Here is a 17,439-nt window from a genome sequence, read left to right on the forward strand (position 1 = left end):
TCCAGACAGGCTATTGGGCACACTTTTAAATGCAATTCTATATTCAACTTATCACAGAGTGGGTACACTTCTAAATTCAACTTTTCACAGAGAGGCTGTTGGGTACACTTCTAAATGCTGCTTCTAAATGCACTTTCAATGCAACTTTCTAAATGTACTTCTAAATGCAACTTTCCACATAGAGGCTATTGGGCACACTTCTAAATGCAACTTCTAAATGCAATTCTAAATTCAACTTTCACAGAGAGGCTGTTGGGTACACTTCTAATTCCCTTTTCACAGAGAGGCAAATGGGTATACTTCTAAATTTACTATTGACAGTTCTATCTAAGTGTGGGCATGCTGATATTCATAATTCCATCTAGGAGTGGACATGCTAACTTTCACAGTTCCATCTAAGAGTGGACATGCTAACTTTCACAGTTCCATCTAAGAGTGGACATGCTAACTTTCAAAATTCCATCTAAGGGTGGGCATGATAGTATTCACAATTTCATCTAGGAGTGGACATGCTAACTTTCACAATTCCATCTAAGGGTGGATATGCTAACTTTCACAATTCCATCTAAGTGTGGGCATGCGAATATTCACAATTCCATCTAAGAGTGGACATGCTAACTTTCACAGTTCTAACCAGGTGTGGACATGCTAACTTTCACAATTCCATCTAAGGGTGGACATGCTAACTTTCACAATTCCATCTAAGAGTGGACATGCTAACTTTCACAATTCCATCTAAGAGTGGACATGCTAACTTTCACAGTTCTAACCAGGTGTGGACATGCTAACTTTCACAGTTCCATCTAAGAGTGGACATGCAAACATTATGGCAGTCTATGTTATTTGGATGTAAGATAGAGTGGCATGGGCTTTCAGGAGTGGAGTGATTGCTCCACTCCCCACCCACACCACACTCACGGTTTTTGGTGGTGTCTGTTAGTTGCTGGCTTCATTGGCTTCTCCTGCGGACACCTGCAGACACATCTTGGAGCCGCCTCTGTTGGAGCCGCCCTTGGCCTTGGGGCCCTTAGCCGCTGGGGCTGCCGGGCAGAGGGCTGCCCTGGGAGGACCTGTGATAAAGGGCTCACGGCCCAATGAGAGTGGGGGTGGGCGGGATGGGGGGCGGGAGGAGAGCGGGAAACAGGAAGAGGGTGCGGGGTGGGAGAGGGACGCTCCAAGGGCCTGGGGGCCTAGTTGGCTCCATAAACGGAGGCATTGCCCGGAGGGCATCCTTACCTCGCGACGTCCGCCTGCACAGAAATGCAGGGGCCGCCGCGAGGAGGGTCGCTAGACCCTTCCAGCTCGGGCTCACGGCCCAATCAGAGCGGGGGTGGGCGGGTTGGGGGGCGGGAGGGGAGAGGGACGCTCCAAGGGCCTGGGGGCCTAGTTGGCTCCATAAACGGAGGCATTGCCCGGAGGGCATCCTTACCTCGCGACGTCCGCCTGCACAGAAATGCAGGGGCCGCCGCGAGGAGGGTCGCTAGACCCTTCCAGCTCGGGCTCACGGCCCAATCAGAGCGGGGGTGGGCGGGTTGGGGGGCGGGAGGGGAGAGGGACGCTCCAAGGGCCTGGGGGCCTAGTTGGCTCCATAAACGGAGGCATTGCCCGGAGGGCATCCTTACCTCGCGACGTCCGCCTGCACAGAAATGCAGGGGCCGCCGCGAGGAGGGTCGCTAGACCCTTCCAGCTCGGGCTCACGGCCCAATCAGAGCGGGGGTGGGCGGGTTGGGGGCCGGGAGGGGAGCGGGAAACAGGAAGAGGGTGCGGGGTGGGAGAGGGACGCTCCAAGGCCCTGGGGGCCTAGTTGGCTCCATAAACGGAGGCATTGCCCGGAGGGCATCCTTACCTCGCGACGTCCGCCTGCACAGAAATGCAGGGGCCGCCGCGAGGAGGGTCGCTGGACCCTTCCAGCTCGGGCTCACGGCCCAATCAGAGCGGGGGTGGGCGGGTTGGGGGGCGGGAGGGGAGCGGGAAACAGGAAGAGGGTGCGGGGTGGGAGAGGGACGCTCCAAGGGCCTGGGGGCCTAGTTGGCTCCATAAACGGAGGCATTGCCCGGAGGGCATCCTTACCTCACGACGTCCGCCTGATCGAAAACTGACGTCGACAGGGCATGTTTAGTAATACTATCCTAGTGTGACGTATACTGTACCCATGGTCCTTCACACGTTGAAGTCCCTCAGATTGTTTGACATGAGGTTGCATGAAGTGTAGCGCAAGTACAGATGTGATAAAGCAGAAACAGCGATAACCCAGAAAATATCCATGCATCTTCTACTCCAGTAAGGGAATGAGGGTGGGTGCATGTGATTCTAAGCCGATACAAGCACCAGAAATACGATTACAGTGAGTAATGTATCCCTTCTGGAGCTTGTGGATATGCTTAGATCACATGCTCTGCATAGATTAGCGAGCAGTATCTGGAAAAGGAGGTGGGAAGTTAGAAGGTAGAGCAGCAAAGATGTTTTGGGACCACTTGTCCCACCTGTGAATCTGCTTTAGAGTGTGTCAATGCAATAATGCTGTGTGAACGTATGGATGCAGCACCATGTAGAAGCTTTGCAGATGGTGTCTAGAGGGACGCTTGTAATGAAAGCGAAGGTAGCGCCTGTACCTCTGGTAGAGTGCCATTGGTGAGAGGTAGAAATCTTGAGGATAGGGAATAGCAGGGCTGTATGCACTGGACTATCCATCTGGAGATTACGTTCGATATGTGATCGCCCTCTCTACCAGGCACTATGGAAACAAAGTTGGGTCTGTTTGCCTTAGGGGTTGTGTTTTGTTCACATAGTACAAGACCACCCTCCGTACATCAAGTGTTTGGAGGCTTCTTTCTGCCGAGTTAGATGGATTTTGAAAGAAGGTGGGAAGTTCTATGGATTGGTTTACATGGAACTTTGAAATGATCTTGGGTGAGAACCTACGATTTGTCCTTGTGTATAATGAAAAAGGGGTCTTGTACAGACAGCGCCTGTAGCTCACCGAATTGTCTTATGGAGGTGATGGCTACAAAAAAAATTCAGTTTTATAGGCAAGATGCTTTAGGCTGGTCTTGTACATAGGTTCAAAGGGAGGCCGCATGAGCTTGGAGAGCACAACATTAATATCCCAACCCGGGTAAAGTTGGAAATGGGATGGGGCATAGCCTCTTTACCCCTTCCATGAATGCCTTAATGACAGGGACTTTCCACCAGGTCAAATTGTTCTTTGAAGTGGTATAAGCTTATAGGGCAGCCAGATGCACCTTTAAGGAATACTAGTGCCTGGAGTTGGGTTTTCGTGCCTCTTTAAGGATATCCATACACTTTTGTGGAAGGTTCAAGTGGCCAAACTATGACTTCAGGAGCAAAGCTGCCAAGTTAATTGATTGTGGGCATGGGTGGAGGGATGCCCCCTTGTGTTGTGTCAACATGTGTGGGCACAGGAGCTTGATTGGATAGCACATCACCAGTTTGAAACCAGATGTGGAAACCAAGGCTGTCTCGCCCACATAGGAGCAAACAGGATCATGGTTACTTGTTCCTGGTGCTTCTTGTGCACTATCCTGGTCCGGAGTGGTGTTGGGGAGGGGGTAGCACATATCCGACTAGTTCATCCACTGGGAGTTCCCCTTGGACCATGGCTGGGGAAACCTGGACGCAGAGTCTGGGCATTGTGCGTTTAGCTTTGTGGCAAACAACTCTAGTGGGGGGTGACCCCATTTTGAGAATATTCAGTCTAGGATATCTGTAGAGTTGCCACTTGTGTTCCTCTGGTAGAGGGTGTCTGCTTAGAGTGAGGCAGATAATTGAGTTCCCTGGAACATGTTGAGATGTTACTGCTCGAGTGCCCACTTCCATATTTTTTTGGGATAGCTTGGAAGACTTCGAGAGTGTGCGCCTCCCTGCTTGTTCAGATGAACATGGCTGTGGTGCTGTCTGAGGACCTGCACAGTTTGACCCTTGACATGTTGCTGAAGGACCTGAAGAGCCTCGAGGACTGCCAAGAGTTCCAGGAAGTTGGTATGTCTTTGGGCAGTAGTGTGTGCCCACTATCTGTGGGCTGAAGGAAGTGGTCCCCCTATTCGGCGAGTGAGTAGTCTGTAGTTCGGATCGCCTGTACTGGTGGAGCGCGAAAAGGTTTTCCTTTTAACAGGTTGTCCTTTGACCACCAGCGAATAGCCTGAACCAGGGTTAGCGAAACAACCAGTAGATCGTCCCCACTGTCTGCTTGCCCTACACCATCGCGCTAACCATTCCTTCATTGGACGCAGGTGCGCACGAGGACCCAAATGAATGCAAGAGGCCATCATCCGTAGCAAGCGCATTGCTTTGCATACCGTTATTTGGCGACCAACCTTGTAGAGAGGTACCTGCAACAGCATATTTTGTACTCTCGTTTGAGGGGCAAGTCAGCTCCTCTCATGTTTAGGATAACCCTAGTAATTGGTTTATTTGGCTGGGGACAGACTTGATTTCTTCTTCTTGATGGAGAAACTCAGATTTAAGAGGTCTATTGTGCTTCGCGTATTTAATCTGCAAATTTGAGATTACCCTGTGATTAGCCAGTCGTCCTGATAAGGGTATACTGGGATGGACCTTCTGTGCAAGCGTGCTGCCACTACTGCGAGCACCTTTGTGAATACTCTTGGTGCTGAGGCAATGCTGAATGGTAGTACTTTGTACTGGTAGTGTACTCCCGCCATCCTTAAATGCAGGTACTTTGAGAGCAGGGTGCATTGAAATATGAAAATATGCATCTTTCATGTCCAGCGTTACCATGTAGTCCCCCGTTTCAGGAGTGGAATCAACTCATGGAACGTGGTCATCTAAAACGTTTGTGGTTTGACATTTGTTTGCGGGGCACATATCTAGTACTGGGCACATGGTAAAGTCTCTCTTTGGCACAAGGAAGCACATTGAATAAATACCCTTGTTTGCCAGGACGATCTCTAGGGAGTCCTTGTCGAATAACGCCTTCATTTCCTCCGGCAGTATTTGCTCTTCTGCCGTCATCTTTCATCTCAGCGGGCAGTAGGGTGGTCTTTGTACCACCTCGATAAAGTTGCCACCTGCCACAGTGGACAACACCCACTTCACCGATGTTATCCCCTCCCATGCGTGGGCGAATGGAGCGATTAGACCTTCTACTGGAGTGGCATGGGAGGGGACCTGAAACGGCGTGTCATTGTTTGGGAGGGGTTGAGCCTCTCCCAGGTGAGGTTCTGCCCCCTTTATTCCTTCTTTGAACATTGTACGGTGAAGCAAGGCTTTGTGACTGGCCCCAGGTCGAGGACTGTCTTCCTTGGAAGTAGCCAGAGGATCATTGCGCACCCTGGCCCCGAAATCTCCTAGAGTTTTGGCCACCCTGTTGAGAATAGTGTCGTACCCCTCCTTGGCACTCTAGAGCGTAGTCTCCGGCCTTCCCAAATAAGACATTTGGCTCCACTGGCATGATTAAGAGAGTTGCTTGAGTCTCTTAAACCCGGACTGCCTAAGCCAGGCATATTGTTTAATGAGTGTTCCCGCCGCTATGATGCGTCCTGCGTTATCCGCCACATCAAGATTGCTCTTCTGGATGCAGTTTGAGATTTGCTTGCCCTCTGAGATAGTTAAGCAGTTGAGCCTTTAGAGGTTCAGGGACGGTTTCTATTTGGCGTTCCAGCTCAGACCATTTGTGGCAGCTGTAACTAGCCAACAGTGTAGTGTTAGCAATTCTTGTTTGGTATGCTGCAGAGGAGGCGACCTTTCTCCCAAATGTATACATCTTCATGCGCACCTTGTCTGGCCGGGCTTCTGCCAATGCCATGAGAGTGCCTGGCCATTTCCTGGTGGTGACCACTAGGGAATCTGGTTTGAGCCGACCCCAAAAATACCAGGGGGTGTTTGGTGGGGGGAAGGGGAGGAGGGGTGGACCTTGCTTTAAGTAGTGAAGCACTGACGTTTTTTTTAATTATTGCTTGCATTTTCGGCATTTTCTTTGGAGATGCCAAAATGCCTTTCGTCTGCCTGTTCGGCAAGTTAAAGGCAGGCAGTTGTATATGCGGTGTCCGAACCAACCTTCAGTTTTTTGGAAACTGCCCCATGAGCAGAAAGCATGCACGATGGCCCAGAGGACAGGGAGGAACTAGAGGCTTTATCCCCGGTCACTGCATGGGCCTCGAAGCTCAACTGTCGCTGAGAGTCGGCCGTGGGATATGTCCTTCGTGACTGTGTGCGCGCCTTGTCTGCTGGGTGTCTTCTCCATCACAGGACCACCAGCCTGCTTCTCAGTCGGGACCCCGCACTTGGGGTTCCAACAGACACCGTTTGCCCTCGGCGTCACTCATGACTTCGACACTACTCTCGCTGGAATCTTCGTCACGTCTATGGAGGCCTTGACCTGCATGGCGTGAGTGGCCCAGCGTTTCGTTCGCTGGTCCTTTAGGGTTTTAGGTGGGAAAAGTGGACAGGATTTACAATGCTTTTCAGCGCAATCCCTCGGGACACAGTGATTACACACACTGTGCGTGTCCTTCCACAGGAATTCACAGTGGCAAGAGATGCTGCATTTAAATGGGGTTTTTGCCATTTTAAAAAGGGCAGAGGAGTGAAAATAGAAGGGGGGATGATGAAATAAACATTCTCGAAAAGTATAAAGAAACACCCCCCTCTCCCTACTGTAATGGGCCGAGGCCCGAAGAGGCCTGTGAAGGCCGCATCTGGTCATCAATCACTGAGTCGTCGATGTGGGTGTTAGTCAGGAGCCATCGAGTGGTTGAGCAGTTGTGCGGCAAGGCGAACAAAGGAAAGGAAGAACGTCTAGAAGTACTACTTTATTTAATCAAAGGCACCAGCCTGGAAGCAAACTCCGCATTTTCAACAGACTTCAATGGCAGAAAAAAAACAATCTGAGGGACCTTGACGCGTAAAGGACCATGGGTACAGTAAACGTCAGTAGGGATAGTATTACTAAACACGCCCTGGCGACGTTTGAGTTTTGAAAACAAATCTCATACTCTGCGACTTCCACTAGATGTCAGACTATGCAGAGCATGTGATCTAAGCATATAGCTTGTGGATCTGCTTAGATCACATGCTCTGTATAGTCCGACATCTAGTTGCAATATATGATAAACATGTTACCCAACAAATGTAGCGCTCTGTCTTCTTGCTGGTGCTCAAGGGCTAGGTGGGCTGGACCTAATGTTCTAGGTTTAGCTCCGTTTCTTAAACATACTGAGGGACTGCCTACTCATGTCAACAAAGAAACAAAGATGTCTGGGCACTCTTAGATTATGCTTGGTATTAAGTATCTTTAATGAATAAGGTGCATCACAAAGTTAAGATTGCCATTAATGTCAATAATGGTGAATCATAAAACAAGTATTCCCTCACCCATCCCAGTAAAAAAAACGCCACACTTTACGCGCTCTACTCGAGCTTCTTCAGGCTTCAGTACTTTACAGTTGTGCATTCGTTTGCCAGCTTAGAAGACCAAACAGAGCGCCACATTATGTCAAACCCCTGGCAGTCTAGTGATATTGCCAGAGTGTTACGAGCCATCAGTACAGCCATTTTGAAATGGGTAAGTTCCTTATGGTTGTATAGCCAATCAATACCTGTTCTCATGTCAGACTACCCAATGTTGTAATTTAAGTATAGCTAGCGTGCACAGTATGGTCATTAGGTGGCGCACTGTTGCTACAAGATCGGGATTACATTGGGGCAAACATTTTACGCAAGTGCGTTAGCATTATGCATGAATTGCAGGGTCTGCTAAATAAAATATCTTAAGCAGTCACTGCCAATACCTAGTATGCGAGTGAGAAGCTAGAGCACGGCAGCCTCGTCCTTTGAATTACCATGCAGTTCACAGCACAATTCATGCAACTTGGAAAGTTGAAATCCATGTCACGTTATGTTTCTGCGTGGCCCCACTTCTAGGTCTGTGCCACACAGACAAGTTAATCAGTGAGCTGAGCATTGTGGAACATTGAGTCTAGCTTTATCTGTGACAAGTTAAATTCATGGCAAGTGCAATCTGAACTTATAAATGCACTGTGTCCAGAGGGTTGTCAATGGGCCAGTGCTCGACCATTTCTGATACACAGTGAGGTATGATCTAGTTCAGTACTTCCTGTATGTTGGAAAGTAGCAATTTGAAGTTGTAGAATTGCAAGTGCAGTGGCTCTATATAGGAGCAAACAAAGCTCATACCACTGGTACTTTACAGAAGGCAAGGTATAACATTGCGTAAAGAATTGATAATTTGTATTAAATCTAGTGCAATAACGTGCTAAACCTAGCATTGTAGAATGTTCAATTGGATTATAGAATAGTGTTAGTGGGGGTTGAAACTCCACCACCATTACTCAATGTTGCACAACTTTTCCAACAGTCTCAGCATTGATTAAAGTGCAAGTTCTTATATAGGGTGATGTATATCGAAGTGCTAGTGCTTATACCATAGTTCATTGCTACCTGTATATTTTAAACCTCTGTCTAAGAGTGGAGTAACATTATCTTAACAGTAACTTAACATTCCTTCTCTAGAAAGTGTTCCATAGTGCATGGCGATGTACTATAGCCAATTCATCCAATGTATCTATTAGATGCAGCCATGAGATTGCTAGTCATCCATTGCTCTGTGCAAATTAAGCATGTTATGGTAATTTGCATTTATATAGCGCCTTATGTACCATTGGTATGGTCTCAAGGCACTGCGCAAAATTGCTTTTTCTAGTGCGAGCACAAGAATCCTGGTATATGCGTAGATTGCTGCATATTCTTGGGAGCATCTCCTCGGGTGTCAAAATCTTTCTAATCGGCATTACAACTCGCAAATTCAGTTTAAAAAATACATACATTTCAGAATCGACATTTAAGCCTTTATGTCTAAGCTGGTTACAGTTACAAATTGTTTCGCCTCTAGCTGCCTCAATTTCAATTCTCGATTCCCTTTTCTTTCATGGTCTGGAATGTGAGCCAGGCCTACATTGCCATTGTGCTTATCCATGAAATGTTGAGTCAGTGGATAATTAAGTACTGCATTTTTGATGGCTCTAATATTGCAAGAGTCTTAATTTTAGTGGCCCTATGGTTGAGCCAATATATTTCAAACCACAGCTGCATATGAGATTTATTTCATTTTTCCATTTGTAAAGCGCCTAAGCCCTTGGGCATCGGGGCGCTGTCACATACCAGTTACATTTGTAACGATCTTGGACACATTACAAGGGACAAAAGAGACAGAAGTCCCAGGGGATAGGGGGATAGTCAGTGGCTAGTCCATGGTTAGTCGAAGAGCCAGGTTTTCATGGCTTTGCAGAAGGCCCAATAGGATTCCTGAGTTTTGAGCTCCTTTGGCAGGGAGTTCCATTGATGTGCTGCGACTGAGGGGACGCTTACCCCTCCACCTTTTGCCCTTTTCACTCTTGGAGTGGCTAATACGCACGCGTGGAGGGATCTTGCCAGCCTGTTTGGTTGGTTGTGATTTTGCAATTTTATGTGACAAGTAATGTGGGGCAGTTTTGCTCAGGCATTTGTGTGCAATTGTGAGGGTTTTGAAGATGATCCTTTGTCCGATTGGTAGACAATGAGCTTGCTTTCTTGTGGCCGAGATGTGTTCCCTTTTGGGGAGGTTGAGGGCAGCTCTCAATGCATTGCTCTATTATTTGAAGCTTATTTAAGTTCAGTTTTGAGTTTCCTGCAAAGAGGGCATTGCAGTACTCTAATCTAGCGCCAGTAATTGCTCTGGCAATAGTTCAGCAGCTCTCCATGGTGAGGAATTTTCTTACCGCATTGATCAGCTTGACAGTATATGTGGACGAGGTTGCAATGGCCCCACTTGTCTGTTGGGGGAAAGCAACGCATCCAAGTATATGCCAAGGGTGTAATCGATTTGGAGACTAGGATCCGGATTCAGTCTATCATGAAAGCTGAGAAGTGTATCAGCAACGGTGAGCCTACTAGCAGGATCTCAGTCTTGTCATCAATGAGATAGATGATTGGCAGCCATCCAAGCCTGGATGGTGGCGTAAACTTTGTTGAGCATGAGGGAGTCATTGTCATAGGATCCTGTCAGGGGGAGGAGAACTCTAGTGTTGTCTGCGTAATTGGTATGTGAGATACCTAGGTCGTCCAGAAGATCAAATGGGGGTTTCATGAAGATATTGTATAGTAAAGGAGAAATCCCGGAGGTGCCCTGAAAGGAATGGTGATGGGCGTGGGATTGGCTGAATCAGCGAAGGCTCAGTTCCACCTTCAAGGAAGGAGGTAATCCAGTTGGCAGCTTCTGCTCAAAAGTTGGCAGCCGAGGTAAGGTGATGGCAAAGTGTTTTATGGTCTACAAAGTCAAATGCTGCAGATAGATCCAAGTGTAAAAGGGCCAGTTTGCCCTTGTCTCTGAAAGAGTCAATTTGTATTTTAAGGCCTAGTAGCGCGGATTCAGTTGGCGCATTCCTAGGATGAGATTTGATTGTAGGTAGCCTTGTAACTGGTTGTATGATGCTCTATCTAGGATTTTGATTAAGAAAAATACAGTGGTGATGGGGCGGTAGTTGGGCAGTGCAGGGTCTAGTGATGGCTTTTTAAATAGGGGAGGACCCAGAATTCTTTGAGGGTGGTGGTGGTAAAGGAGGCATCGATACATGGTGATGAAAGGGACTGTCAGAGGTACTGTCTTTAATGATAGTGGGTGTGCAAATGTCTATGCATCTGGAGGGTTTAAGATTTTTGATATTGGTTGTTTGACAAATAGTTCTGAAGTAAATAGAAGAGAGGAGTGGCAAATGATTTCGCCGGGGGTTAGTTAACCTGAGTACCATACAAGTGTTTGGTAAGAGTTGATCTTGTGTTGGTGGGCCCACAATTTACAAGTTTTCCATTCAGAATGTTCTCTAGAGACAAAATCACATCTTGCATTTCAAACATTTCATGAAACCTAAGTTCTGTGTTCCTGAGTTCAGCCAGGTATCTGCCGATTTTGTTGAGTGAACCTGGCAAGGGGATAGTGGGTTGAGCTCGAGAAGGTTACTTGAGGGGCTGGACCCAATACTTTTTTCAGATCTTTGTCACACCTCAAAACGTTCCAGCGTTTCCCCAAGGTAGTCTTGTATATTCTGGGTTTTATGCGTTACGCCTGTAATAAATCTAATGACTCCATTGTCCTGTTTCACCTTAGGTTTGAAAAGATCGGATCTTGATCTTCCTTCTGCCTTTTCAAAGATTGATTAATCATTAGTCGGGCATATCCTTAGTTAAGGAATCTAGCTCCAATGATCTTAGACTCCTTGTGGTAATCTTTTTCTTTCGTACATATTATCTTAGCTCGTATTGAATAGATCTCTAAAGTGCTGTAGGAGGGTGACTATCAGCGTGCAGGGTCGAATTGGAGCTAGTTTCCCTTCTGTAGTAGACGTCAATTCATTGTTAGTTATTGAGAATTTAATGTCCAGGAATATCAATTCTCTGGAGCTTATGGTGGTGGTTAATCTCAAATTCCTATAATTATCATTCAGCATGTCAATATATCCGAGTAGATTGTTCGGCGTCATCCCAAATTATGAAGCTGTCAATATAAAGAGACCATACCATTATGTTTTGCATGCGTCTAGTTCTCTCCACGCCATGTTCTCCCACCAACTCATGTAGATATAAGCAAGTGGGTGCCATGCATGAGCCCATGGTAGTGCCCTGTACCTGCCTGTACAAGTTATTAATGTATATAAAATTATTGAGTTTGATGCAGAACAACAACAAGCAACATCTTGGTGTGCGGTCGATAGGGTACGTATCTAGTTTGCAGAAAGTTGCGACAGGCTTTTAATCCAAATTGGTGCTGTATATACACGTATAAGGATACATCAAGGGATACCAATTGATAAGGAGATTCCCAGTTATTGGATAATTTGCTAGGGAGATCTGAAGCTTCACGAATATATGAATTGAGGCTAGCGACAAAAGGCTGAAAGAAAATGCCAAAATTTGGAGGTGTTTTCCAAGAGGCTATTGATGGATGACAATAGGCTCCATGGGAGCAAAGTTAAATGTTTGTGCATTTTGGGATTGAAATGGATGAGGGGTGTTACAGGATAATCATTTTTGAGAAAGTATTCATCTTCATTAACCAGTGCTCTATCAAGCCCCATTTCCCCCACCTTCATTGGCCGATCGGATGACAATAGAGACTACTTCTCACAACTGATTAATGGCCTTATTTAGCAAATAGGTGAGGTTTCTGGATGCTGGAGGGATTGGAAGAGAGTTTTCTCAAGTCTAAAAACTAATTGGCCTAGAGCACACCTTATTTAACATAGTAAATGATTTAGGGTGATTAGTGGGGTGCGGGGGAGACTATCAACCCTGACACTGGTTATCAAACTATGAGAAAACAGCGGGTGACCGCAATAACAACCAAATGCTCATATGATTTCATAAAATAAAGCTTTATAAATTGATGTTCTTATCAATGAATGTTTTTGTTCCCCGCAGGGGACGGGAGTTCTCTCAAGTCTTCCATGACAAATTCTCCCTATCTGGCTATTAGCAAAGCTGGGGCAAAATATGGATTTAGGTTTCAATTTAGATTTTCACGCTCTGAAACACTTGTGTATGAGCGCGATACAAATACAATACATCATACCCAGGGTGGTCAGTCAAAATCTCGAAAACAAAATCTCTAATGACAAAAAGCCCGAAACCAAAATCTCGAGAAAAAAAAAATATCGAATTTATTTATTTATTTATATATATATATATATATATGTTTTTGGGGTCAGTTAAGTAAAAAAAAGGGGTAAAATTAAAAAAAAAATTAAAAAAAGGGGGGTAGGGAGGAAACCCCCCATTTTGAAAAAAAACACATCGAAAAAAAAATTCGATATTTTTTTTTTCGGCCTTTTGTATTCGAGATTTTGGTTTGAGATTTTTTAATTCGGTATTATGACTATGAACCCATACCCAGATCTGTGTGTAACCCATATTGTTGCAACAGTGTACCATTGTCCAAGGTGTCATCTACTATGTAGGACAGAGTGGCATCTTCCAACATAGTGAGACAAGTGAGGGTGGTTAAGTCTGCAACTGACAGTGGTGAAACTTCTCGATCTAACATAGGTCTTTGCGTTCCTTAGTCTACTTTCGTGGAAAAGAATTGGGTCAATTTCAGCTTACAAGTAAACTTGAATACATCAATTCTTGTAGCTGTGAAATCATAAGCAAAGATGGGACAAAAAGGACAGACCTCGTTTCACAACTGATCCTTCAATTGTTAAAAGGATCCTGAAAGCTATATTAAAGATTTTTAGTTGTAGGTTTTCCTTCCACATGGTCTCCCCCGTCCCCCATATTTTGACTCGGCTGGTTGTGCTGTCTCCACTTTGATCGGCAGCCCCCATCTCAGTTTCTTTACTGCGTTTGTTTCTGTTCCTCGTCCTGTAGACTCTCGGCCTCTCGTCCATCTTGCTGTCCATGTGGATCAGCTTGAACTCTTCTAAAAAATTAATCCTCTTTGTTCTGGTGTCCGATACTTCTATTTCAGAACTACTGGGATCTTCTGAAGGTATGGCATTGTTTGTAGGGTCTGGAGTAAGGTTGAGTCAGGCTTCGATAGCCTGAAACCTTTTGGCAAAGGTCCTTGGTCAGTCTACCCTGTCTCTTGAATTTCAGGTTTTTTTCGTCGTATTTCTCCTTCAAATCTTTCCCGATTTTCTTCTAACCGTGACAATTTTTTTACATTCGTCTCCCTCTTCAGAGTTGAATATATATTAGATCTGTTTAGCTCCGTCAATGTTAGCATATTTAAATCTACTCCATTTTGAACGAACATGTGTTTGAGTGAGTTGTCCATTCTTCAATTAGTGATGGATCCAGGTCTTGGAACGTAGGGATTGTCAGTATTCGCAAACCACAAGGGATTCTTTGGACCTCCAAAAAGTTTGTAAAGTCATTGCCTCCCACCATTTGGAGATTGCCTTCTTTTTGATCCTTGCAAATGTGTCAATTTTCTGTTGTACTGTGAGGCTTCCTGGAAGACTGGTCTGCTGAGTGGCTCGTTGATGCAGGTTCATTAAAAAGGACATCGGCTGCCGCCCTGTGCTTCGCTTCCATTTGGTCCACCACATCAGAAAAGTCCCTAGAATCACACACTGTTGCTGTCTAGTGTGGACTCCAACCTAGTATCTACACCCACTACGTGCTGTATTAAGGTGTATACATATGTAGTATACATGTGTTGTTGCTAATGCAGGATTTAACGTTGCAGCACACCTTAAAGTGGGCGCTACCGTAATGTGAGCGATATTGCAATTGCCTCTGTAGAGGCAGTTTGTCCACATGTGTGGAGGTTTCACCTGAAAGGGTTCCACGTATTACACGGGAGGCAGCAGCTACGGTTTATTTATAAAAAATAAACACATTAGCCAAAAAATGTAGCACTCTGCCTTCTTGCTGATGCTCAAGGGCTAGACCTTAAGTTCTAGGTTTAGCTCGGTTTCCCCAAACATACTAAGCACTGCGTACTCATGTCAGAGAAACATTAAAAATGCCCAGCACTCTTGGATGCTTGGTATGAAGTATCTTTAATGAGTAAGGTGCATCTCAAAGTTAAGATTGACATTAATAGCAATCAAGGTGAATCATAAAACAAGTATTCACTGAACCATCTGGGTAAAAAAAATGGCATGCTACGGCTTACAGCAGGTCCCACTTATGAGACAATCCTGGCTATGCCTCAGGAAGGATAACTCGGACTGAAGGATGAGCATCTCCAGAAACCGTTAAATGTAGACAGTTAAGCTCTGCACATACAGGGACCATACTTGACACGGCAGGACCAGTCAGATCCTGGCACCCAGCGTCACATTTGTGCTCCCCTGAAGCTCCTGGTTGTCCAGTCAGTCTCAAAAACAAGAGCACCACTTTCCTCAAGAGGCCTGTCATAGCTGCAACTGGGCACATTGCCTTGACTCCTCTAGTAGAGCCTACTTTATGTTGCTCCAGCATGGGTAGCTTACGTGGCGTGGCTTGCCGCCTTTGTGTCTCATACCATGTCCTGTGCCGATCGACAGGGTTCACCCACACAGCAATCTTCTTGGAATCCTGAGGGTCTTGGTTCCATTCCACCAAGGCTGGGATTGTGGGGCAAGAACTTGGGCCTGGACACCACATTGCAGTCTCCAAAATGACAAAAGATGCATTCCATCTCCAAGATAGCTTTCTTTGGTTCCACTGTCTTGGCTCCCTTCTTCCGGGCCTGTGCTCTTAGGCTGCAGACACTGCATCACAGGCACTTAACCACAATGTGTGTTGCTACCGCCTCTGAGCCACCACTATCTTGAATTTTACAACCAATTTGGTGACTGGACACAACTCCTCCACCCCCCCTCTCTTTGGGGTCAACTTATTCTCTTCCAGATCTGCCCACTGTCCCAGTGTAAAGCAGGGAGAAAAGGGCAGGGGAAAGAGGAGGATTAGACCGCCCAACCACACATCTTCTAGTCTTTGGAGCAGTTTGATGGCTACTTTCTCCAGGACCTGGCAGACCCCGGGAGGGTTGAGAAGGCGTTCGTAGTTTTCTAGTGAAGAGGAATCCAGTGAAGGTTTCTTGGTGAGGGGCAGTGGACTTACTATGCTGTATTTCAGTTGGTGTGGTAAGGCACCCTTTTGGAATGGCTGGTTGACAGTGGGCAAGAGATCACAAGTTCTGTGTTCAGCCAGATGAATGGAAACTGAAGCCAGATACAGGGTATGCAGACTTTCCATGAAGGGTTTTTCCAACTAAAAAATGTGCATCGAAAGCATTTTTTGCATATATATCTGTGGGGTAAAAGGTTCATTTTGGTTGAGGTGTTTAAGGGTTAAAAAACACGGGTTTTCAATGCACATTTTTTGTTGTAAAAATTGGATGATACTTGCCTTCGATGGAAAAGAAAAGATGGAAATACATGTAATCCAGGTACAGTAATCCGTGATAGCCAGAACAGCCAATGGCCTTAGAAATTGGCCTTAGAGTGGAGAAAACAGATGTAATTGTAGGGGCCAGAGAAAGAAATTGTTCAACTGTTACCTAGCTTTTGCTAAGGTGGGGTGGCGTTGAGGTAGAGCTTGACCCGATGAAGTGGTTTGCATGCGTTAAACATGTGGCGGCGCAACTAAAACCAAATAAATTGAATGAAATATACAAATAATGTAGCTAAATAAAGGCAGCGGAAAGATAGTTGACCTGTTTTCCTCTACAGTTAACAAGCAGCCAGTTACAACCAAAAAAACAGGACCACAACTGAAATTGTACAGTAAATTACCCCAAAAAGTTTCCTTTCCCCACCAGAGGCATGAGAACTCTGTAGCATTGACTTACGTGGAGAAGTAATTCTCTTTTGGGTAATCTTCATTTAGATCGTCCAGCAAGGACTGCATTCTTTTCCTCTTTTCATTCCTGCAGATAAACAAGGAGCCTTGCTATTTTCTAGAACAACCAAATACCAGCACCTTAAATATCCTTAAAACTGTAAAATAGCGAATCCGCACAACTGATGTGCAAGCAACATGGCTACCAACTTGTACCAATGCATAACTTGCAATTAAAGCACGTTTTGCTGCTTGTGAAGTTTGATCACTTCGAAGAGAAGTCTGGTCAAACAACAAACAGAATGAACAAGAAATTGTAATAGTTGCCTTGGGAGGGAGCATACCTGAACAATTTGGACACAATGTCTCATAATACAACTTTATTCCTGGACTCATTCTTCTAACGAATGTCTGGGGAAGGCCAGCGAGCATTAACTGGGAGAATTACTATCACATACAAGCAATTATCTGCTTTAGTAGCTGCTCTTATCCAAGAAAATAAAAGTAAAAACTTGCAAGATCAACTGGTTTACACAGAATTTTAGAACTCGCATTTTACCTTGTTCGCATTATTGATAACTTCTGCAATAACTTGCAGGCGAGACAACAAATTCACAATCGCAACAAAGCTGGCCCAGTTTATGCCTACATTCAGGACACCAATGATTGTCATGGGCTGGAGCTTAGTTACTTCTGTAGGGGACCGAGAACTATGACCAGCCTCTCTTCTGTATTGAGAGTATAAACTTAACCAAATCATAATCGAAAATGTCCACATTCTAAGAGTAAAGTCCTAAACTGAAACCGTGTCATTTTCTCCCCCACCTAGTTCATGGTTCACTAACAACCTCCATGACTTCATTAGCGATGGAACTCTTGTCAGCCTGTAATCAAATTCCTCGTGCAGGTCTCACAGTTTGGTTCCTTGTGTCAACTAATTGGCTGGTGGCATTTCCTTAGTGTTCTTCAAAGGCGACACATGGCTGAAACTAATGTGATTAGGGCATTAAAAAAGGCTCATACCCTGCATGTCCAATTACTGGCTACCTCGTTTTTGAAGTCCAGTGTGACTCCACGTAGTGGCTACTTGGACCTATTAAGCACAGCAATAAGCATGCTCCATACATGGATTTG

The 17,439-nt window shown here is 45.6% G+C and overlaps 1 protein-coding gene across 3 annotated transcripts in view; it reads right to left on the reverse strand.

Annotated features, from left to right (window-relative positions):
• USP37 (ubiquitin specific peptidase 37) overlaps positions 1-17,439 on the reverse strand; it is a 724,569-nt gene that overhangs the window by 596,161 nt on the left and 110,969 nt on the right. For 2 of the 3 annotated variants that reach the window (XM_069616843.1, XM_069616845.1), the window contains one exon: positions 16,316-16,393. The exons of the other annotated variant lie outside the window; for it this stretch is intronic. In XM_069616843.1, coding sequence (XP_069472944.1) covers positions 16,316-16,393 — 78 coding nt within the window. The remainder of the gene's footprint in view (positions 1-16,315; positions 16,394-17,439) is intronic. 3 annotated transcript variants of the gene reach the window in all.

The sequence above is a fragment of the Ambystoma mexicanum genome, chromosome 9 (genome assembly GCF_040938575.1).
Source record: "Ambystoma mexicanum isolate Mex_15411 chromosome 9, UKY_AmexF1_1, whole genome shotgun sequence".
Lineage (NCBI taxonomy): Eukaryota > Metazoa > Chordata > Amphibia > Caudata > Ambystomatidae > Ambystoma > Ambystoma mexicanum.